This window comes from Aedes albopictus, chromosome 2 (assembly GCF_035046485.1).
Source record: "Aedes albopictus strain Foshan chromosome 2, AalbF5, whole genome shotgun sequence".
Classification (NCBI taxonomy): Eukaryota; Metazoa; Arthropoda; class Insecta; order Diptera; family Culicidae; genus Aedes; species Aedes albopictus.
Window position 1 is genome coordinate 286,040,818 of NC_085137.1, and position 25,280 is coordinate 286,066,097.

Consider the following 25,280-nt stretch of genomic DNA (forward strand, 5'->3'; position numbering starts at 1 on the left):
ATAGGTAGTCCACATCCAACATACATAAGTTTTCCTGTTGCCTATTTCGGCTTTGGTATAAAGTAATGTGAAATATACATCGTGAACCCGCGAGGGCTTCTGGTGATACTATTATTACAGAGTCAGGGGTGATTCAAAATTTATGGAAAGTTAGCGTAAAAAGCTGGATAATCTGAACACTTTATAATTTGAACCCCGCTAATCTGCACATCGTTCAAATTAAAAATGGTTCAAACGTCATTCTGCCCATGGAACGGGGTGAAACGGAATGCATAATCAAAACAAAACAGCAAATAAGGTAACCAGCATTGTGTTTTTTTGATGCTCACAGAGTTACCAGAAGTTATTAAAAATTAAATAAAAATTAAAAATGAACCCCGTTGGTTTGCATAGGTTTGCATGAGGTGTCGTTCAAATCAACGGGGACGGTACCTACATTTAGGTGTCAAGTATGGTTTACAGAATTCAAATATCAAAAACTTCAAGAGTGTTAAACAGTATTTAATCGAAAAAAAAAATAACAATATTTATTCGATTACTGTACTCTTTTGTACTCTTTTATCAGAATTCTTGAATGTACTCTTTTCATGTGTGAACAATATGGTAACCCTGGTCGCCAGGTCATTTTTTGAGAAATCTGGATGATTTAGGAAGTTTTGTCTGGAAAAGTCTGGATCGTGTAAAAAAACCCTACAAATTCCGGGAAAAACCTTACAAATTCCGAGAAAAACCTTACAAATCCCGAAAACAAATGTCTGGATCTTCCAGATTTTTGCAAAATGAGACCTCAAAAATCTGGATAAATCCAGATAAATCTGGAAGGTTGGCAACGCTGCTTCCAAGTGCAGTTTTGGCCGTGATGGATAACGCGCAGGTACTCAAGACTGCATCCAAAAAAAGTTGTTCGGTTTCGATTTTTTGCCTTTTTTATTCGTTCTCGCTTCCATCCGCTTGTCGAGTGTCTAAAAATAGATTTCCGAGCTGCCGCAGGAGCTGCCGTCACCAACACAATCACTTCCCGGCTTTGTTAGTGGCAAAAGTGCAGTCGTTTAAATCAATCTGTTATTTTATGTTGAAACTACCAAATCTCTGCTTGTTCTAAGGCCAGTAGTACACAGGGTCAAATATTTGACAAGGAAAGAACTCAAGAAACAACATCAGTTTGACACTAATGAAAATTCGATCGAGTCAAACAAGATGTTTGAGCATTGGTTTCTTTTTGGACAAATATTTGACCCTGTGTACTAGCAGCTTAACAAACTGTGAAAAATTTCAGCAAATGAAAATATTTGTATTATCGAACAATGGAACAGTTCAGTTTAAACTAGAAATTAGTTTGTCGCTATAACAAACTGAAAAATTGGTTGATTTGAACTAGAATTTAATTGTGTTTACAAATTATTTTTCTGCGTGCGTGATTGCGTCAAAAGAACTCAATTTTGGGTAGTTTGGCGGTTCCGTGTATATTCTGACGGGAGCAGGTACGTAATTTATGAACGACTCCTTTGACATTCCTTCCATTTTTCAAATACCTTGAATCACTTTGACAGCAGTCAACGTTGCTACCAACTTTCCAAAACTGAACAACCAGCTTTCTTTTTCGTCCAAATTTTGTGAAGCAACGTCATGGCTCCAGTGGTGTGTTTCTAATTTTTACAATTTTCTGCCGTAGAATCAGAACATTTTGCTTCGTTTTCATGTTGGTGGGCTGCGCGAAATGGCTTCAATTCGAAATTGTGTAATTGCAAGGTGCTATGGATGTGACAACAGTGTCAAAATTGTGAATTTTATTTCGCATCGTTCCCCCACGTGTGGCGAGCCAATGTTCTGGGATGACAACCGGTTGCTTGGGAATAACAGTTTTGTTCCGTGGTTTTAGGTGAAAGCCGTCGCGTCGGTAAAGACGAAACCCGGCAAGGATGCCAAGGGTGGCAAGCAGACCAAGAAGCAGGTTCTGCGAGGCAAGAACGCCCAGAAGAAAAAGAAGGAGCACTTGCGCTTCGGAGTCGACTGCACCAACATCGCCGAGGATAACATTATGGACGTCGCTGATTTTGTAAGTAAAACATAAATTATGTCCTCGGGAATTGTTCAGTGCCATGCAAATGAGGGCCGGAAGGATTCTATTCTAGTGATAAATTTTAAACTTTAAATCTGCAGCTTGTAGTTGCACTTCACCAAAACATAACCTCACTTATCACATCTGAATTTGTTTACTAACATTGGTTCCATATCCGGTTCCCAGCGAGAGTGATTCAGGCCTTTAAAGAATTTCGCGGGGTTCTTCAGAGTATAGTTGTTTATTCAGGCTGCATTTTACGAAACACTTATCTTGATGGCGAAAACTGATTGACTGAAAGGGTTTGTTGATCGGTTGAATGGAGTAATCAAAATTCACCTTCCGAAGCAAGGTTTGAGGCCCTACTGTGTGAACTTGGTGCGCTCATCTAGATCAAATGGTGCAATCATTTCTGGGGCAGGAATTGCCGGCAGAGCAGAAACTCACACTTCTCTACGGTTTTATATAGGGTGACGAAGGGTATTATCGGCAGGTTTGTTCTATTCGTCATGAGGGGTTTTTGTTCGCCAAATTACTTGAAACGGTTGTCCGACATTTCGCGGTAAACCATTTCGCGGTCAACCAATTCGCGGTGGACCATTTCGCGGTTTGAACCATTTCGCGGTTTTCTGTTTCGCGGTCTATACATTTTCGCGGTTTACCATTTGGCGGTATACCGTTTCGCGGTATTAATCGGTTCCTAATTTTAGTACATCTCTTATACTTATGACACACATGTGATACAAGAATCACTGTACACTTGCGCTTGAAATGAGTGCCTTACTGAAAATTCTCTCATTTCAAGTCAGTCTTGTTAAAATTTTCTTGACACTGCGTACCGTTGTACAGGAATCACACTCGTATCACATGTCTGTCCGGGGTATTAAGCACATTCACACATTGTGAGCAAGTCTTTCAAGATACGCACGCACGCCAACGCGCACACATGCGTACATACAATTATGAAATATTTCATTGTTTTGCTAGTTCCATGAACTGTTCTTTCTAGTACTACATACATAAACAGACGCTCATACATATGTATACTTACAGGGTTGTACGCCATTTCCCAGAAAATCAATTCCCGGAAACCTATTTACCAAAAAAACGTTTCCCGGAAAATAGTGCCATACTATTTTTTTAATCTACCGTATGTGTTGTACATAAAATGGTAGATTACTGTATTTAAATAATATAAATATGGCTGCATTGATATTCAAAGAATATTCTTTGATTGGAAAAAAATGCTTAATCATTTGTTGTATAATAGGGTTTGGGACCATTTGGTTAAGGGGGCCTTTTTTGGGCACTTGCTGCTATAATTCAGTCAATGTTGAACCAATTGACTTGAATTTTCGAAATCAAGTCAATTGGTTTCAAATTGACTGAGTTATAACATCAAGTTCCCAAAATAGCCCCCTGCCCAAATGGTCCCGGCCCTACATAGGCGGGTCGCAATTTTTGCATTGAAGCAAATGTTCACAAATAGTAAATTCCTCCTTCTTTTTACATAGGCTGTTCTTTCGAGTTATCTTTTAAAATAGTTTTCGGCATCAACCTGCCAATGTTTTCATCTAATAATTGCCCTTCTTTTAAACATAGGCTGTTCTTTCTAGTTACACTGTAAGGATAGTTGTTGGCATTCAACTAGTAATATCATCATAGGATATGTTCCCTTCTTTTATTAATATGTCGTTCTTTTGAGTTTATTGTTAAGCTGCTAACTTTTTCATCGAATACACGAATACGAGACAAGACAAGATAATTTGCATTACGAAAAGATCCTGGGCCGACCGGGAATCGAACCCAGTACCCTCAGTATGGTCTTGTTGAATACCCGCGCCTTAGTGACTTCGGCTATATGGGCCAGCACAGGCATAGACGCACGCACAAATGTACTTACCATTAACTAATAGTTCACTCTTCTTAGTATCATGAACTGTTCTTTACAAACTCACACACAATCTTCTAATAGTTCACCCTTCTTATTTTCATGAACTGTTCTTTCGAGTTAGAGTTCGAGGAAGGCCGAAACACGTGTGGCTGAAATCACAAATGTTTGGATACATAAGGCTGAATCTCGAACATATCAAAAGCCTGTAGTTGAAAATTGAAATAGTGATACGGCTAGTTTTCAATTGGTGTCGTTAATACAAAAGCAGTCGCTTACAAAACCGCTCTTGCAGTACTACGCTCATAAGCATAATATCATTCGATTTTTATACGTAGTATACACTGCAGTGAATCGCATATCTGTCCCATTTGCATAGGAAATCCAGCAAAGATGGGACTGATATGCGATTCACGGCAGTACAGTGGTTCCCACCCAGGTGACACATAGTCGTGATAGTATGTCTCAAAAGAATAGACTGCTAAAAAGAATGAAAACTCTCTTATGAGAATATTTCCAACGACGTATGCATTCTAGAATGTTCATCATTTTCTATCTTCAGCCTTTTCTTATTTCAACCTTAGGTAATGCATTCAGCACTTCGAGAGTCAGCCTTAAGCTTTCAGTACACACTTTGCCAAGTGTGCTGATTTTTCCACACGCATAAAGCAGCACTCAAATATCCACTTTATATTTTAGGTGTTAAGTCGATGTTGAAACTGATGTTTGCCTGTTGGTTAATGTTTCCGTTCTTTCGCTTACATGCACAGATGCAAAAACAAATTCGGGTCGCTCATAAACCACTTAGACATTTTGGAAGAGGGAGGTCTGGTCAAAATCCACGCTCCATACAATTCTCGAAATTTTGTATGGTCAAAAGATTACAAGAGAGAGAAGGGGGATCTGAGTTGTTCAAAATTTGGTTTTCGTGGTTTATAAACGACCCCTTACACACAATGATCTAATAGTTCATTCTTCTAAGTTTCATGAGCAGTTTTTTCGAATTGGTACAAATCGCGAAATGGCTGACCGCGAAACGGTGCAGACCGCAAAGTAGTCCACCGCGAAGCGGTATAGACCGCGAAACGGCATACCGCGAAATGGCATCATCCGCGAAATGTCATACCGCGAAATGGCACACCGCGAAATAGGTTACCGCGAAGTGGTTTACCGCGAAATGTTATACAATCATAGAATCTTGGAACTCCTGGGATTCATCTATTATTATTCTCCTGACCCCCCTAAGATGTTTTTTTTTTTTGCACCACGATGGCGTAGTGTACGTCTAGCGTTCCTGTCTGGGTAATATTGACCCAAATATCCTTCTAGGGTTGATTATCTCTTGGAATTAAATGATATTTTTTTCGAAAAAAGAGTTTCGATCCTTCCGGAGTTTTTTCAATGATCAAGATTAACCCAGATGTCACTTTTCAATTAAGTTTGTACGGTTATCCCTTCAGGAGGATCAGAAACAATTAGAATTCATCGAGAAACTTATTCTGGGTTTTAACTAAGTGATCCTCTTGAAATTGAGTTGGTTTTAAAGTTCACCCTGATATTACATCTGAAAATTTTCCAGGTGGTCCACTGAGGTTTTTTTTGGAAGTTCCTACGGGACTTCTGAAATCTCTGCTGACATTCTTTCAGGAGTTTGTTCTTGGGTTACCCCAAAAAATTTTCCTGGGATTCCTTCAATAATGTTTGTTGGATTTCATCAGGAGTTCCTTCTGGGATTCAAAAATTTGTTTTTGGCTAGTTTCGGGAACCTAGTGACTATTCCAAAAATTTCTTAATGAGTTCCTCGAAGATTCCTGCAAAAGCTTTTGTTGGTATTCCTGGAGAAGTTTCTCCTGGAAAAGCGATATTGCAAATCTTACATTTCCTAAACGTTTTTACTGGATTCCCTATAGAATCGTGTTTGTGATTTCTCCACGAGTTCTTACTGCGCTTCCTTCCTTAGAGAAGATAATCTTTCAGGAATAGGACAGATCGGTGAAGTACTAAATTTGTAGTAATGAGCTCAATTTCAGTATGGTGAGAAGGTCAATTCTCCGTTTCTGCAATGAAATGGTGCAAAAAGCGTGGGTACCTATGAAATGGGTAAGTATCATACGCGCCAACTTGTGACGTAGTTGGGGGGGCGAGGCCTCTCAAAATCAACCAAATTCGTAAAATTTCGACGCAGTTCATCTAGTTTAGGCATATTTACGTGAAAACTAGCGCATTGAGCTGAAAAAAGTTGAATTTTGTCCAATTTTGGAGAGCTTCGCCCCCCCAACTACGTCACAAGTTGGCGCCTATGGTAAGTATGAATGATTCATTGCCTAATTTGATGCTGTTTGAGCAAAACTTTGGGCAATGGTGTTGTTTTCTCCATTTCTTGCAACATAAACATCTGTATATCGTGTGGCAGGCACGAAGATACTCTATGCCCAAGGAAGTCAAGGAAATTTCCTTTACGAAAAGATCTTGGACCGACCAGGAATCGAACCCGTCACCCTCAGCATGGTCATGCTGAATACCCGTGCGTTTACCGCCTCGGCTATATGGGCCCCGCCCTACCCTACTCCAAGAGCTCGTTCTGATAATCTTCCTGGGAATCCTTCGGGAGTTATTTTTGCATATCCTTCAGATTTTTTTTTCTAAAAATCCTCAAAGAAATTCCTTTCGAGAGCCCTCCTGAATCAGAAGTCCTGATGCTCATTGTTTGAATCTTTCAGAAGTTATTTATTGGAATTCTCCGGAAGTTCCTTCTCCAGGAGTTTCTTGTGGGACTCCTCCGTTCAGAACTTCATTTTGAGAATCCATCCGGATTTTTTGTTGGGATTCTTTCAGGAGTTTTTGTTTCCTGAGAATCTTCCTTCTGGGAATCCTTCATGAGTTGGTGAAAAAAATCCTAGATCTAATTTCAGGATCCCAAGCTGGCAATAATGTCTTAATAAAAGAAGACGCCGAGGCGATCGATGAAAGTCTAGCCGGGATAAGCAATGAAAATATGCATCAACAGAGGAATTTCAAACAGCTGATGAAAACTTATATGTATTAATTATAATTCTAGTACATGTAAAAAATGACGTTTAAAAGTTGAAGCAGAATCAAATTGCATTACATGTGGAACAAAAGGAGATGTGGTTGTTTGGCGTATAACTGAGCAGGTCATGACGTTGGTTAAAATCATTAGTCCTGTTCAATGAAGTAGGTTTAACATTGTTAAAGTAGCTGCATCCTAGTTGTTGCGGGAGGTGCCATCGTTATACCGACTTTTACAGCAGAACACAATATTTTGTGTATGATCAGCTAAAAAGCTAAATATATGTTTATTATTTCATGTGGTTTAAGGTACTTATGATCTACTTACAAATTCGGTGATAGCCTACGGGGAAGAAAATCGCTTCCGCTCGGAGTAACAGTCACCTCCGTACTGGATTATTAATCCTATTGTATATATGTACATTGTTCTGATTAAGCCTATGGAATAATTTATTAGGGGTACTCAAGTAAAAACAGGAGCAAAATTTAAAATACGCCGTTGTGCGTAACACTAGTCTTACCCATTTGTTGATGAATAGGGCTCTGCACGGAATTCTCTCGCTCTCTTTCGCTCTTATTGGGATTTTGTAAACAGCAAGGCCAGGAAATGTCAAAATCCCATACAAAATCAAAACAGTGCAGTACCCTATAGGTAAGAGCAGGGTGCAGCAGCTTCAACAATGTTCAACCTACTTCATTGAACAGGACTATTATTAGTCGATCTGTCAAACTGGAGAGCACCACAATCCCTAAAAAGAGCTTCTGAAATATTTCCTGGAGAAAATCCCCACAAACATACAAAGGTTTCTGGATGAATCCAAAGAAGGCACCCAAGATTCCTGGAGGAATAGGGTATCGGGATGCTTTGTTGGCATGGTCCCCTCGTTCGGCCTATCTTAACGTAAACCAAAAACTCAAACAAACACGTATAACTGGGTATCGGAAAAGCTATGCGCCAAACAACTGCAACATTTCGTTTCAATTTCAGCACTTTGGAGCATTAAAATTGAATAAAAATGGCACTTTGTTTAGCTTTTTTAGACGCCATGATTCTTCGGCTTAGTGGATAGTCTATACACATAATCATAAATGGCATGATTCTGGAACATTTCGAGTTGACTATTCAATAACTGAACATTTAATGCGACGGTCAAAGATGCTATTTTGAACTTGCATATTTGTTTTCAACGAATAATAATTATTTTACAAATTAAATGTGGGCCGCATATTGAGGACATTTTTTTCACTATGTACCCAAATCTTGGCCCATCAGTAAAGTGACGTCAAAAACACCGATAAAGTGACGTCAACAACATTGCTTACGTAAGAACCAGAAAGAACAAACAGGAAGAAAAAGTTTTTGTGTGTTGACTGTAAAAATATAACACAATAATAGGGTTGCGTTGTTTTCGTTACTAAATTAAGAAAGAACTTTAGTATAAGTGATTTATTTTTAGTTTTTTGAAAATTTGGCTCCAAAAATGTAATTTGAAATTACGATTGGTGAACAAACAGTGATAATACTCCATTAGAAATATTAAAAAATGAGATAATAAGTGGTTTTAGCGCTTGGAAAGCAATAGGCCAACGTTGTATCCACTAATAGGCCAATTTGTGTACCATAGACCAACGTTGCATACCATCACATCGAATCTTTTCAACGAAATTAAGTAAATTCTTGAATATTTACGTTAGTTTACTTCCAATTGGTGAAACATGCATTGCCTAGAGTGCACAATAGGAAGCAATCAGTGAAGTACTAGATTGAAAGTAGTGAGCTGGATTTTTGTATGGTGAGATGATCAGTTCTCCATTTCTGTAATGAAACGGTACAAACAGTGTGGGTTATATGATTCCTTGACTAATTTGATGCTATTTGAGCAAAAGTTTGAGTAACTGTGTTGTTGTAATATTTATTTCTTGAAACTTCAACAACACAGTTTCTCAAACTTTTGCTCAAACAACATTAAATTAGGCAAGAAACCATATAACCCACGCTGTTTGCACCATTTCATTGCAGAAATGGAGAACTGATCATCTCACCATACAAAAATCCAGCTCACTACTTTCAATCTAGTACTTCACTGATTGCTTCCTATAGGGTCAACATTTTATTTCTAGTGCTATTAATTCATGAGTTATGGTCAAAATTGTCAAGGCGGCTTGCAAATTAGGCCAAGGAATGGTACATATACCCTAGGATATTTCTGGAGTAATCGAGATAAAATTTCTTTTAATGGGGCACGTTCGGTGTAGTACTAGATTTGTAGTAATGAGCTGAATTTTTGTATGGTGAGAAGGTCAATTCTCCGTTTCTGCAAAGAAATGGTGCAAAAAGCGTGGGTATTATGATTCCTTGCCAAATTTGATGCTATTTGAGCAAAACTTTGGATAACTATGTTGTTTATGTTGCAAGAAATGGAGAATACAACAACACTGTTGTCCAAAGTTTTGCTCAAACAGAATCAAATTAGGCAAGGAATCATAATACCCACGCTTTTTGCACCATTTCATTGCAAAAACGGAGAATTGATCTTCTCACCATACTAAAATTCAGCTCATTACTACAAATCTAGTACTGCAAACATTGTAAATTATTGCCCACCTACTCTATTTCTTCTACATTGGAATGGGGCACGTTCGGTGTAGTACTAGATTTGTAGTAATGAGCTGCATTTTAGTATGGTGAGAAGGTTAATTCTCCGTTTCTGCAATGAAATGGTGCAAAAAGTGTGGGTATTATGATTCCTTGCCTAATTTGATGCTGTTTGAGAAAAACTTTGGACAACAGTGTTGTTGTTTTCTCTATTTCTTGCAACATAAAAAACATAGTTATCCAAAGTTTTGCTCAAACAGTATCAAATTAGGCAAGGAATCATAATACCCACGCTTTTTGCCCCATTTCATTGCAGAAACGGAGGATTGACCTTCTCACCATACTAAAATTCAGCTCATTGCTACAAATCTAGTACTACACCGAACGTGCCCCATTCTCCGTTTCTGCAATGAAATGGTGCAAAAAGCGTGGGTATTATGATTCCTTGCCTAATTTGATGCTGTTTGAGCAAAACTTTGAATAACTATGTTGTTTATGTTGCAAGAATTGGAGAAAACAACAACTCTCTTGCCCGAAGTTTTGCTCAAACAGCATCAAATTAGGCAAGAAATCATAATACCCACGCTTTTTGCACCATTTCATTGCAGAAACGAAGAATTGACCTTCTCACCATACAAAAATTCAGCTCATTACTACAAATCTAGTACTGCACCGATCTGTCCTATTACACGTTCAAGAGCACGAATTCCCGAGAGACGAAATCTTTAAAAGACTCCCTATCGGAACTTAACCCTTTATAAAGCAGTGGCAACTATATTGCCACCTTATACACATATTTTTTTTTTTTTCGTTTAGAAAATTTTTACAACTTCTGTTTTAACTGATGGACACATTAGCCCTTTGTGAGCACTCATGATTTTTTTGAGCCATAATAAATATGAATGGTCTTTTTTAAAACAAAATGTCTCTCCAAAAACTACCGTTTTTGAGTGCACAAAGGTTTATAAGCTCGAACTTCTGTTGTGGTGAGCGAATTGAAAATCGAATGATGGGGAATGGAAGGCCTATGTATTGTTCCTACTTGTGAACAAAATTTCAACTTGATTGCTTCATTACTTTTAGAAAACCAGCCTTTTGAAAAAATGTACTACCGTCTACCCCCGTTGGTTTGACCTCATCTAATCTGAACACTTTTTAATTTGACCCCCTCTAATCTGCACATCGTTCAAACTAAAAATGGTTCAAACGTCATTCTGCTTATGGAACGGGGTGAAACGGAACGCAGAATCAAAACAACAAAAACGGTTACCATCAGTGTGTTTTTCGATGCCCACAGGGTTACTAGAAGTTCAAATTAGAAAATGAATCCCGTTGGTTTGCATGAGGTGTCGTTCAAACCATCGGGGGTAGACGGTATAATAAATGGGCATGTACTAAAATTGCCATATCGTCCAAAATAAGTAACCAATCGAGTTCAAATCCACACTAGTAACTCATGAATATTAGGGCAATAACTTGTCCAAAACAAACAGGATGATTGATAAACGCATCACAAAATAACAACATTTTAAACTTTGTGAGCATGAGCATGAGATGACCGTACAATTCGTAGTTGCTACTCCGTTACTGACCAGAACAGTCAACATTGCACAGGGAACCAAAAGGATGGGGCCTGGGTGTAGATTCCCATCCTCAATGTGCAATTTTGAAGGTTCAAAACTTTATATTGTCAGTACCGGCGCCGGCCACGTCCTTACGGTCATCGGGGAAGGGAAGGAATGTTGGTGTGACATCCGTTGCTACTAGAGACCGTGTGTACCTCCGCATCCCCACGGTTGTCACAGGAAGGAAGTTTGTTAGTGGGAAGGGAAGGGATAGAAAGTTACATAGATCTGGATTCACATTGGTATGTGATATGAACTATGCAACCCTTGATATGATTTAGTCTTCCGCCAGCCGGCTGTCGAAAGAATACAATAATTTTATTGTATGTTTGTGTATTAAATTTAATTATATACTGGGTATGCATAATTTTTAAACCACGCTTATGTCGGATCAACTCGTAATAACGCACGTTTTAAGCTTATCGTTTCTCAGTCAGAAAATAAACTGTATGCAATTCCGTTTAGTGTTACTGCCAATGCTGAAAAACCGAAACCCGCGCCGTAGCTTTACGAGAAAACTGGACAACTAAACAACTAAAATCGTTGCTTTTGAGTTTCACCTATGTTCTTGTATTACTTTTTTTTGCGTTCCCGTGTTAATAAGATTGCTTATAATAAAACCGTTGTACATATTTATTATCCGCGAAAGTTCGCAACGCGTAATATAAGTTGAAGATGTGATGAAAAACAAAAATACGTTATCGTAAGTGTTCGAAAAAGAAACCATAATTATGGAACTCGGCACAAATAAATCGACGCTGTCTACTTGTCACTGTATCGTACGGTAATCTTGACCTTTCTAAAGAAAGCGAAAATTCGTCGCTTTGATCGCTGATTGCCTGCTTGTAAATCTGAAATAGAAAATAGTATTACATTGTGATACGTTTTCCACTGTTATATTTTTGTAAATGGTTATTTATATATAGGGTAAATTTACCTGCATCCCTCTGAAACAAACGGTATATTAGCAGTGAAAAATAAATAGAGTAAAAAAGTACACCAAATTTTGATCCTGGAATGTTCCTGCATTTAAATAAACCCGGCCGGAAAATAGCAAGATCAAAACTTGATATGGTAGATCTTACACCGTAACGCACCATTCCAAGGTGATCTACCCACGTTACGGGTTATAACAACATTTTACATTTTAACATTTTAAACTTTGTTGACAAAAAGTTGAAATTTAGACTTTTTTTTTCATACAAAATCGACCATCGAATTTTTTGAAAATAAAAACGTTTTTGTTCATTACACCACATATACTTAATATTCCAATCTAGAACGAATGGGTTCCGTGCCTGGTTCTCTCGGCCTTATAAAGGGTTAATTTGTGAATTAGCTGAACGATTTGGAGAGCTTACGCTAAGCAACGGAGTATTGTATACAATTGTAATTGATCGTTTGTCTTTCTTTCATTTAACAGGAGAAATACCTGAAGGAACGCTTCAAGGTCAACGGCAAGACCGGCAACCTTGGCAACAATGTGAACTTCGAGCGCCAGAAGATGAAGGTCTACGTCAACTCTGATGTGCAGTTCTCTAAGCGCTACCTGAAATACTTGACCAAGAAGTATTTGAAGAAGAACAGCCTGCGTGATTGGATCCGTGTCGTATCCAACGATAAGGACCTGTATGAACTGCGCTACTTCAGAATCAGTTCCAACGATGATGAAGAGGAGGATAACGAGTAAGCATTCGGAATACATGTTAAGGGCTTCGCTTTAGGAAGCCCAAACTAATTGAGCCCCGGCTGGTTTGTCGTCGTTATTTATGAGATCCGAAATCCAACTGTTTGTGAGTTTTCCGCCTTGGCAATAGCGTTCAGCAAAAGTTTAGGTAACTGCGTGGTTGAAGTTGCAAGAAATAAATAATACAACAACACAGCTACCCAAACTCATTGATCATCTCACCATACAAAAAGGTGTCCAGTTGGTCTAATGGATAAGGCTATGGATTGGCAACCCAGAGACGGCGGGTTCGATTCCCGTTCCGGTCGGGAAATTGGGCATAGTGTAATAATTGTACTTGCCTCACAATATTGACCCTCAGAATAGTAATTTTAACGGTTGATTCAAATATTCGGTAGTTTGTCAATTGACCAGTCGCGGCGCTGGCATCGTTTTTGCTCCTGGTTGACGTTCGCTCACTACCGCCATCTAGTGGTGGCTTGCCCAAGCACGGCAGGTTTAGCATTAGGCAATTACGATTTCGTGGCAATGGTTTTTAATATAATTCGTTCTAAGTGTTACGTCTGTTTCTCTGTGGGGAAACTGTATTGTTGTTTTCTCTATTTCTTGCCTCTTCAACAACGCTTCAACGCTTAGGAAAGGCAGCGAGAGTTAATGAAATTTCTTCCGACACCAATGGGTACGATCGGTGAAGTAATACATTCCAGGCCAAACATATCTAAAGGTCCTATCTGCAGAAGAGAGGCTCTCATTGGTTTCCCTCTCTTTCGTTAATATCTCAGCTGTTTATTTGAATTATGATTGTCTCCTTGCATAGAACGATGGTCGAAACAATCGTCTTTTGATTTGTACTGCAAAAGTAGTTGAGTAGTAGTAGTAGCACAAACCCAAATGGGTTTATGGTAGTAGTGTACCATTCCATTGCAATAATAGGACAGATCGGCGAAGTACTAGATTTGTAGTAATGAGCTGAATTTTAGTATGGTGAGAAGGTCAATAGGAAAGATCGGTAAAGTACTAGATTTGTAGTAATGTAATGAGCTGAATTTTAGTATAGTTAGAAGGTCAATAGGAAGCAATCAGTGAAGGTGGGGCTGGCTCACCGACACTTCCGGTCCGCTTTAGTGCTTTATGCATCATTGTGGCCAGGTGTTGCTCTAGTTTTTCCAACTGTATTGTAAAGCATGAGCGGTGATCCTTGGCATTCTTGTGTAAATTGGGGTAGGTACTCGAAATGTTGATCGATCACCGATTATTGCTGGCAGATGCAGTGGAAAGTTTGTCTTAATACGTATCAATCGTCTCTGACAAACGAGAAAAACTGACTTCACTGATTACCTGTCTCTGAGCCAAATTTGGTATAGAGTCTTCAGTCTCCAATTTATCGCTTCATGTTTGATGGAGGTTTTTAATCCAATGGGTTACATAGCCGCTATCCGAATGAAGAGAGTAATGTTCCGCGTAATATATCACAAATCGAAAGAGGTACGGTACATTACGTGGAGCGGATATACTGAATTGGGTACCAGACCAAGTCCCTGCTGGGTGGCGCTAAATAGGTGAACCATAGACAATAGAATCGTCAATGTCGTAGGGCATAGTATGTGACTATTGTCGAAACAACATATTTGGTCATTGTCCAACTAAGCGCATAACTATGTTAGGGTCAAGATTAGGATGAAATCATTGGTAAAATATAATAACACTTTTTAGTTTGTGTAGTTAGATATTCGCATGGTTAATTATGTTATGAACAATAATTTTATTGACGAATCCGATTTAAAATAATTGAATAGTTATTTTGTTAAGCCATATTAAAAATAATCACTATCATTATCAATAAATGCTATCCGCTCAAGATCTTCGCTACATTGAATTTTGAATTATTGGAGGCTTCACTTATCAACAAATTTACAACAAACACGCTATAACAGTATCTAGAGAATCGTGGAGGGTGAGAAATCTGAACTAGTAGCAGTATTCATATAGATTAACAATTATACTCTACTATTTCCAATCATTGCAACATTATACTAATATGTGCGGGCCGCCCATTTGCGGAGTTGTGCGGCCAATTATTCTCTTTCCATTCCAGAAACGACCGTTTTGAAGCAAGAAGTGTCCCAATGGCCAACACAAACGGGACTTGTCCGAAACACACAAGATAAGTACAACAATTTTATAATCAGGCGCCCAACTCTTTCTACGACTTTGCTATTTAATAGATAATGCAATTCGCTTTAAAGTATCTAACACTGCTTTTACAATTGTGTATGCAAACTTGTATCTTAAATATGGTCATTACTAATAGTAGTCTGATAATTCAAGTCTAGTGATTTTTTTTTCCCAAGGAATAGAAAGAGTTGGTGCCATAATCAATACAATACTTGAAACTGGAAACTCCTTATTTCCCCCTATGGGTTATAGGGAGGGGCGGGACATTCGAGCCTACTCATCAGTGGAAAGGACTTGATATGCTAATCGGTTTAGCATAGGGCAGATACAAGTCTACTGGTAGACGTATCGCCCTGCGAAACAACGCAGATTGGCCATGGCCCGGGGGTGCGTTGATTATAACATATAACAGAAGGTCAATAGGAAGCAATCAGTGAAGTACTAGATTGAAAGTAGTGAGCTGGATTTTTGTATGGTGAGATGATCAGTTCTCCGTTTCTGCAAAGAAATGCTGCAAACAGCGTGGGTTAGGGTAAACAGGTATAATATGCCCCCCCTAAGAAGAAATGGCAATATATCTGAAACTGGCGCCTTATTCCATCTATTGTTCACTGCAAATCCTTGTTACTAAAGTTAGTGAAGTGTTGCATGCGAACTTTGCCTTTGAAGAGGTGGCTATGGAAGCTTTGAAATGTTTTTCGAAAACGTTCTAAAATTTACCTTTTCAAAACAAACGGGGCAATACGCCCCATCAAAAGAAAAACGTCCAGCCCCGTGATAAAACTGTCCCAGGGGATAGTTCCACCACATGCTTATCCTAGGAGGGTCTTTCAACAAGTGTTTAACTGCATAAAAGTTGCAAAGTAACACAAGCGAACAGAACTAGCTTCGTTTACAATGAAGTCAGCTCACAAGAGGTAAAATATTACGCCAAAAGCCTCGATTTCAGACTTTTTGATATTTTTATTGCTTTTCTGTACCAATCCACTAACGGACCAGCTTGATGACAATAATTATTCAATATTTGAGATTTCTAATCGATCATGCATGCGAAAAGCGCTTGAATCGCTAGAAAATGAAGAGGGGCGTTTTGCCCCGGTGGGGCGCATTATACCCTTTTACCCTATATGATTTCTTGCCTAATTTGATGCTGTTTGAGCAAAACTTTGGGTAACTGTGTTGTTGAAGTTGCAAGAAATAAATAATACAACAACACAGTTACCCAAACTTTTGCTCAAACAGCATCAAATTAGGCAAGAAATCATATAACCCACGCTGTTTGCAGCATTTATTTCTTTGCAGAAACGGAGAATTGATCATCTCACCATACAAAAATCCAGCTCACTACTTTCAATCTAGTACTTCACTGATTGCTTCCTATTCTCCGTTTCTGCAATGAAAGAAGCTATTTTACGAGACGTTCTACCGGTGGGCCGCTCATTGTTATTGTTTACATTTGATGTTTTTGTTTTCGCGAAAAGTGGCATAACATGTGGTGAGCGCTGATCAGATTTTTGCTGGCAAGGATGTTTCGGTTTCTAATGCGACATGTATCAATCCCCCGAGCTGTATGATGTCACTAGCAGATGAAAAAAACATCCCCACAGTCTACGGATATTAATTATAGCGGGCGGATTGACGCATTTTTGCAGATAAATGAACCCCGTTTATTAAATGGGCCCGTATCACATGTTATGCTAGCGAAAATGTAAATAAATGGGCCCACCGGTTGGACATCAAAACTGGTAAACATTCAAAAAACAGCTGATTTGAAACGTCTCATAAAATGCCTTATGGTGCAAAAAGTGTGGGTATTATGATTCCTTGCCTAATTTGATGCTGTTTGAGCAAAACTTTGGGCAACAGTGTTGTTGTTTTCTCAATTTCTTGCAACATAAACAACATAGTTATTCAAAGTTTTGCTCAAACAGCAACAAATTAGGCAAGGAATCATAATACCCACGGTTTTTGCGCCATTTCATTGCAGAAACGGAGAATTGACCTTCTCACCATACTAAAATTCAGCTCATTACTACAAATCTAGTACTACACCGAACGTGCCCCATTCATAGTTGCTACTCCGTGATTGACCAGAGCAATCGAAATTGCACAAGGAACCAATGAATAGGGCTTGGGACTAGCTTACTATTCTCAATGTACACAGGTCGAGAGCTCTCAACTTTAATAAGGTCAATAACGGCGCCGGCCACGTCCTTACGGTCATCGAGGATGGAGGGGAATGTTAGTAAGACAAACGTTGTTAAAAAGACCGCGAATCGCTGCATCTCCACGTTTGTCTCAGGAAGGAATTTTTTGTTAGTAGGGTAAGGTACATTGTCAGTCCGGGAGTCACCTATGGTTGGTGATATGATTTGACAATGGATCAATATACACAAACCGCCGTTAACAACCGACCACTTTTCGACGCAAGAACTAGCCAAAAAGAAAATTCTATCGCGCGTCTCCACTCCACTAGGGAGCAGAAACCTTTAGTCTATTCAACACAGAAATACACTGAACGCGACTCACTTGTCGGCGCCCGGATTTTTTCTCGACCGGCGAACCCGAACTAACATTTTTCACTCTTTTGTGTAAATGCAAAAAATGAAAGAAAATATTTATTATCAATATAAAAGTGTATTGGAAGCTAGCGCCGAAGGGAAGCGAAAAATTCGGAACCGACTCAACCAAGGCGCGCGCACACTCGTCCCGTCGTCGGAGCCCCGCAGAGAGAAGCGAAAAAAAAATCGCAAAAATCTAGCAAAGCGAGCGCGCGAAGCTTTGCTGCTGCCGAACTACCGCACACTACTCTCTCCGTTTCTGCAATGAAATGGGGCACGTGCGGTGTAGTACTAGATTTGTAGTAATGAGCTGAATTTTAGTATGGTGAGAAGGTCAATTCTCCGTTTCTGCAATGAAATGGTGCAAAAAGCGTGGGTATTATGATTCCTTGCCTAATTTGATGCTGTTTGAGCAAAACTTTGGATAACTATATTGTTTATGTTGCCAGAAATGGAAAGAACAACAACACTGTTGCCCAAAGTTTTACTCAAACAGCATCAAATTAGGCAAGGAATCATAATACCCACGCTTTTTGCACCATTTCACTGCAGAAACGGAGAATTGGCTTTCTCACCATACTAAAATCCAGCTCATTACTACAAATTTAGTACTTCACCGATCTGTCCTATTGGGCAAAAAGCGTGGGTATTATCTATTAGTCTATGTTGATAATACACACGCTTTTGCACCATTTCATTACAGAAACGGAGAATGGGGCACGTTCGGTGTAGTACTAGAATTGTAGTAATGAGCTGAATTTTAGTATGGTGAGAAGGTCATTTCTCCGTTTCTGCAATGAAATGGTGCAAAAAGCGTGGGTATTATGATTCCTTGCCTAATTTGATACTATTTGAGCAAAACTTTGGATAATTATGTTGTTTATGTTGCAAGAAATGGCGAAAACAACAACACTGTTACCCAAAGTTTTGCTCAAACAGCATCAAATTAGGCAAGGAATCATAATACCCACGCTTTTTGCACCATTTCATTGCAGAAACGGAGAATTGACCTTCTCACCATACTAAAATTCAGCTCATTACTACAAATCTAGTACTTCACCGATCTATCCTATAGGAAGCAATCAGTGAAGTACTAGATTGAAAGTAGTGAGCTGGATTTTTGTATGGTGAGATGATCAGTTCTCCGTTTTTGCAATGGAATGGTGCAAACAGCGTGGGTTATATGATTTCTTGCCTCATTTGATGCTGTTTGAACAAAACTTTGGGTAACTGTGTTGTTGAAGTTGCAAGAAATAAATAATACAACAACACAGTTAGGGTTTGGCGGGGCAAGATGAGCACCCTAAGGATCACGTTGAGTTTATTGAAAGTTAACACAATTTTTCAAAGTACCTCTGTGTAGTTCTTTTCTATATCTTGTTTTCTATCACCCATAAACATGGGAGGGTTCAAAATTCACAATAAGGATGATTTATTTGACTAAACAAAAAAGATGTTTTATGGTCAGTTCGAACATGCTACGGGGCAAGAAGAGCACTTCATTAAAATCCCAATATTTCAACAATAAATTGGTCATACACTGATTGATATAGTGAACCTTGTGTATAGCTATGGTATCACGTTCTAAAATTATCATTTTTTTCGATTATTGAAAAAAAATGCGGTTTTATAATACTTTATACAAAATGACCCGAAAAACAATAAACGGTTATTAGGTTGCTTATTTTTGGAAATTTACTCAACCAAATAGTTGCAGAGGTAACGGAAACCAATGTTCGGCACTATTGAGTGGATTACAATAATTTCAAAATATTTTCTATATTACCATCAGGGGTGCTCATCTTGCCCCACTATAGGTAAATAACTAAAATTGAATAAATTTTAATGTTTGTTTTTAGAAAATATTTTCTAATGTAAATTAAAATGCTTTGCAGTAAGCTAGTAATGTTGGCTGATAACTAAAATTATGGTAAAAATTTGAATCTGACATAAAAACCTTATTTTATTCTGATGATTTCTTATAAGAAAATGCTAAAAATCCACGCTATCGACTTATTTGACGATATTTTTTAATTCGTTCATTATGAAGTACCTTTTATCAGGTTTACAAACAGGATGAACATTATTCTAACGGATTATGATGTTGTTTGGGCAAAATTCATCATAAAAGTAGTAAAACGGTGGGGTGCTCATCTTGCCCCGTCCTACCCTACCCAAACTTTTGCTCAAACAGCATCAACTTAGGCAAGAAATCAAATAACCCAAGCTGTTTGCACCATTTTATTGCAGAAACGGAGAATTGATCATCTCACCATACAACAATCCAGCTCACTACTTTCAATCTAGTACTTCACTGATTGCTTCCTACAGGACAGATCGGTGAAGTACTAGATTTGTAGTAATGAGCTGAATTTTAGTATGGTGAGAAGGTCAATCCTCCGTTTCTGCAATGAAATGGTGCAAAAAGCGTGGGTATTATGATTCCTTGCCTAATTTGATGCTGTTTGAGCAAAACTTTGGGTAACAGTGTTGTTGTTTTCGCCATTTCTTGCAACATAAACAACATAGTTATCCAAAGTTTTGCTCAAACAGTATAAAATTAGACAAGGAATCATAATACCCACGCTTTTTGCACCATTTCTTTGCAGAAACGGAGAATTGACCTTCTCACCATACTAAAATTCAGCTCATTACTACAAATCTAGTACTACATCGAAAGTGCCCCATTGACCTTCTCACCATACTAAAATTTAGCTCATTACTACAATCTGGCACAGAGGTTCCCAACCTTTTTGAGATGGCGACCCCCTTTAAGAATATGACGCAAACAGTGAAGTACTAGATTGAAAGTAGTGAGCTGGATTTTTGAGATAATCAGTTCTCCATTTCTGCAATGAAATGGTCCAAACAGCGTGGGTTATATGATTTCTTGACTAATTTCATGCTGTTTGAGCGAAAGTTTGAGTAGCTATGTTGTTGTATTATTTTATTTCTTGCATTGCAACAACACAGTTTCCCAAACTTTTGCTCAAACAGCATAAAATTAGTCAAGACATCATATAACCCACGCTGTTTGCACCATTTTATTGCAGAAATGTAGAACTGATCATCTCACCATACAAAAATCCAGCTCACTACTTTCAATCCAGTACTTCACTGATTGCGTCCTATAGGACAGATCGGTGAAGTACTAGATTTGTAGTAATGAGCTGGATTTTAGTATGGTGAGAAAGCCAATTCTCCGTTTCTGCAATGAAATGGTGCAAAAGGCGTGGGTATTATGATTCCTTGCCTAATTTGATGCTGTTTGAGCAAAACTTTGGGTAACTGTGTTGTTGTTTTCTCCATTTATTGCAACATAAACAACATAGTTATCCAAAGTTTTGCTCAAACAGCATTAATAGGAGGCAATCAGTGAAGTACTAGATTGAAAGTAGTGAGCTGGATTTTTGTATGGTGAGATGTTCAATTCTCCATTTTTGCAATGAATTGGTGCAAACAGCGTGGGTTATTTGATTTCTAGGCTAATTTGATGCTGTTTGAGCCAAGGATGGAAGAAAATCGCTTCTAACGATAAATGATACAGGATACGAATAATCTAAGAAAGCCTTGTTCTTGCAGTAGCATGATGCCGACGCCTCACACCGTGCTCGTATCACAGAGACAATCAAAGTATCTGATGCACGCTTTATCGCGTGATGATCCGTAATCGGATCATGTTACAAGTCGTGATAAATTTTATTCATCCCGATTTATGCCACTTATGCTCCCGGAACCCGAATTCATCATTAAGAATAATACATTCTTATGCATATCATGAAGCTTCAGCAATAAGAATGCACAAAAGTGACCGAAAATCGAAATTTATCATTTCGACTTCATGATAACGATCGCATCGCGGCCGCACATGCCGAGCGATTCATTATTCGCGGAGCATGGTTTGTTATGAATGCTTGACGACAAAATTCCATCGTTGTTGCTATGATCGCGCGATGCCCTAACATCGCGACACATTCAAAATCTTATCATGATCACTAGATTTCCATCCTTGGTTTGAGCAAAAGTTTGGTGGGTAACTTTGTTGTTGTATTATTTATTTCATGCAACTTCAACAACACAGTTACTCCAAGTTTTGCTCAAACAGCATCAAATTAGTCAAGAAATCATAATACCCACGCTGTTTGAACCATTTCATTGCAGAAACGGAGAATTGAACATCTCACCATACAAAAATCCAGCTCACTACTTTCAATCTAGTACTTCACTGATTGCCTCCTATTTAGGCAAGGAATCATAATACCCACACTTTTTCCACCATTTCATTGCAGAAACGGAGAATTGACCTTCTCACCATACAAAAATTCAGCTTATTACTACAAATCTAGTACTACACCGAACGTGCCCCATTGTCAAAACATCTGGGGCCCAATGGAAATTTTTAGAAAAAAAATTTGAATTGGGTTCTTTAGTGAATAAAATATTGCTATTTTGTATAGCCTAATCGAAAGAGCTAATTTTTCTGAGTATAACGTGATTTTATTGGATTCCGATAGCTTTGTATTGATGGTTAAATTAACAAAACAGTTTTCATTTTTGTGGATAGAATGACAGTTCAATCGATAAAGTGACAGTTCGACCCGAACAAAAAAAAAATCCCCATACAAACTTTAAATGCATTTTAAAAATAGTTCCCGGACTCCGAAAATTATGAAATTTTGACTAATTGTTGGGCGGAGAATCCGATTATGAAATAATCCGGATACCCCTAAAGAACCCAATTAAACGAACGAAACCGAGTTTTTTTGGGTTCAGAAATTTACTGTAGGAGGGATTTTCGACGATCTATGATACGTTTTCATCTTATCCGACACTCACATTTCGTAAACAATTATGTCATGTACATGTAATTTGTAGTTATCTTGAGTAAACAATAGTAATCGTGGTAATCAATAAGTAATCAGAGTAATTCTTCCAGTAGTGATAGGCAGGGTTCGTATTATTAATAGAGCTTGCTGACGTTTATTCACCTTTCTCTTTCAAACATGTAGGCGGAATAGGATTTGTTGTCATCAGGAAAGGTTTCCCGATGAAAACAAATCCTATCCCGCCTGCATGTTTGAAAGAGAGAGGTGAATAAACGTCAGCAAGCTCTATAGGCTCAGTCAGACCCCTGAATGGGCAATGTAGGTTAGTGTATGGGAATGCCATTGAAGGTTTGTAATATTCTCCGAGGCTTTCGAAATCCAACAGGGCGCGTCCCCGGGTTGCGGATAGGGGGAAAAGGGAGATTTTTCGCATTTGTACTGTAATCAGCCAATGTGATATTATCTCCTAGGGAACGTCCATAAATTACGTCACACAAAAATCGAACATTTTCAACCCCCCTCCCCCCTATGTCACACTTTTTGTATTGGACCTCTGAAATTTTTGTATGGGTCGTCACACTTTGCTGAACCCCCCCCCTCCCCCCTCAAAGCGTGACGTAATTTATGGACGTTCCCCTATGGTGTTTTAGTGCGAATGAATGATCTCATTCTATGAGAATTCGAACCATGTAATGTATTGTTTATTAACTTCAATTTTCTAAGCTTGACAAGGTTTTGAATCTAAACATGAGATGAGAGAATTGCCTAATAGGAAAGTCACATCAGCAAAGCTTATACATATGCAAATACTATCCATGGGGTCATGTCTAGCATTTAATATGCATGTCAATGACTCATTCTTACCTAGTAGGGGTACTACAAGACCACGCGGACAATTCGATTAAAGGCTCAATTGGGAATAATATATTTTCCAGAACTCAAGCGACATTTTTTCCGGGGTGACTGGCGAGTCGGAGAGAGCAGAAGCTTCCGTTTGTTATAGTTGACAAAAACAATCGGGCTTTTTTTTTCTCTGACTTGCTTGGCATTTTGTGGATTTTTGTTTTTTTTTTGGTTTTGGAAGGTATGCGATTCACTTTTGAGCCTTAAAATTATTTTGCATCTGAATAGCATTGATATTGTCAAGTCTGTACCAACACCAAAATACCCTTTTTCTATCCCATGGCGTTTATGTGGTCAGCAAAGACTATTTACCCTTCCTTATCATCGGCTTTGGACTGACTTGCGTTCTCATTTGCCCCACCAAATGCCGCAAAATGAAATTACCTACCACAAAAAACAACACAATCGAACAAAAATAGGAAAGAGCAACCCAGCAAAACCAGTATGTTCAAAACGCTTACCCCATACAAGCGACCCAAAGGTAAATTACGTTGACCATTTAACTAACAACACATTCTCTTACAGCTCAATACACCACATCGATTTCCCACCTTTTTCAATCCTTTAAGGACAGACTTGTTGTAATCCCAAAATGGCCGCCATAATGGCCGACTTTGGCACCTACTCACGGTTTCGAGTTCATAAATCTCTTTGTAAACAAAACCAGCGCACCTGATCTTTTTATTTTAAGCTTATGACAGGTGAGCAAGAACAGAATAATAAAATGCATTGTTGTTTGAAACTTGTTTCTTGAGATTTGTGCGTCTGAAGTTGTGATGCACTGCTGAAGCGGGATTTCAAGACGTTTGTTCTTAAGGCTACGCAAAACTTAAAATCCGCAGGGCTAAAGAGGTTGCTATGCCTACTCCCAAATAGTCTATTTTACGAAACGACAACAATATTGATATTAATTATTAACACTCACGTGCTTGGGCGCAACCTCCTGTCAAATTTTCATTCATGAAATGAGCGATCAGCTGATCCGAAACGTCTCGTAAAATGGCTCATTCAAAGGTGTATTATGGACAATGCGAGCTCTCGGACTTGCATTGGAGACTTGGCCCTATGACCATAGATTTAATACTATGCTATGACCCCCTTGTGCATCAATAAAAAAAATAAAAAAAAGCGTGGGTATGAGCCATTTTACGAGACGTTTCGGATCAGCTGATCGCTCATTTCATGAATGAAAATTTGACAAGAGGTTGCGCCTAAGCCCGTGAGTGTTAATATCAATATCAACACTGTTGTCGTTTCGTAAAATAGACTATTATGATTCCTTGGAGGCCGTTCATAAACCACGTAGACTTTTTGGGGGGAGGTGGGTGGTTTCTGGCCAAAGTCTACGCTTCATACAATTTTCAAAATTTTTGTCGACGAGGGGGGAGGGGGGGGGGTCTGAGGTGGCCAAATTTTACGTAAAGTGGGTACCGAGGATTGTTCACAATCTGCGATCTTGATTGCGGAAAAAATTGCGACCTTGACGCCGCTTTATGAACAGACCCTCATTACCACAAGCCGTCTTTCAGTAAGTGTATGGTCCACTGCACGAATATATGCTGGCCTGCTTACTCTCACAGAAAGTCTGATGTTTGATCGGTGCCAACACCTCTCAAACGTTAAATTTCGTGTGAAACAGGCCAGTATAAATTTGTGCAGTAATCCATGCCCGACGTACGTTCGAATCGAAAAATCGATTTTCGCTTGTCAAAAATTCCGATTTTCAACTGCACGGAACAATATGGGAGCACCATGTTGAACAGATGGAACAGCTTCATAATCAATCATCGCACATTTTTACCAGTCCTTTACTTTTTTTGACCATTGTGCTCAATGTATGATTTTCCTCTCTAAACCATTTTCTGGCTCTTTTTTATTACGCGTGCACCCGTTGACGTTTCTTCGTTCAAAAAGGACACGCCTTTTC

At 38.7% G+C, this 25,280-nt stretch overlaps 1 protein-coding gene across 1 annotated transcript; it reads left to right on the top strand.

Annotated features, from left to right (window-relative positions):
- Positions 1–1,500: 1,500 nt before the first annotated feature.
- LOC109408226 (large ribosomal subunit protein eL22) lies at positions 1,501–12,939 on the top strand. Its single transcript, XM_062852015.1, has 3 exons — positions 1,501–1,638; positions 1,880–2,056; positions 12,625–12,939. Exons 1-3 carry the CDS (start codon positions 1,627–1,629, stop codon positions 12,889–12,891), a joined length of 456 nt encoding a protein of 151 aa, XP_062707999.1. The 5' UTR covers positions 1,501–1,626; the 3' UTR covers positions 12,892–12,939.
- The last annotated feature ends 12,341 nt before the right edge of the window (positions 12,940–25,280 follow it).

Coding starts and splice junctions, on each gene's coding strand:
- LOC109408226 (XM_062852015.1), top strand. Junction 2,057..12,624: donor TTATGGACGTCGCTGATTTT/GTAAGTAAAACA, acceptor TTCATTTAACAG/GAGAAATACCTGAAGGAACG.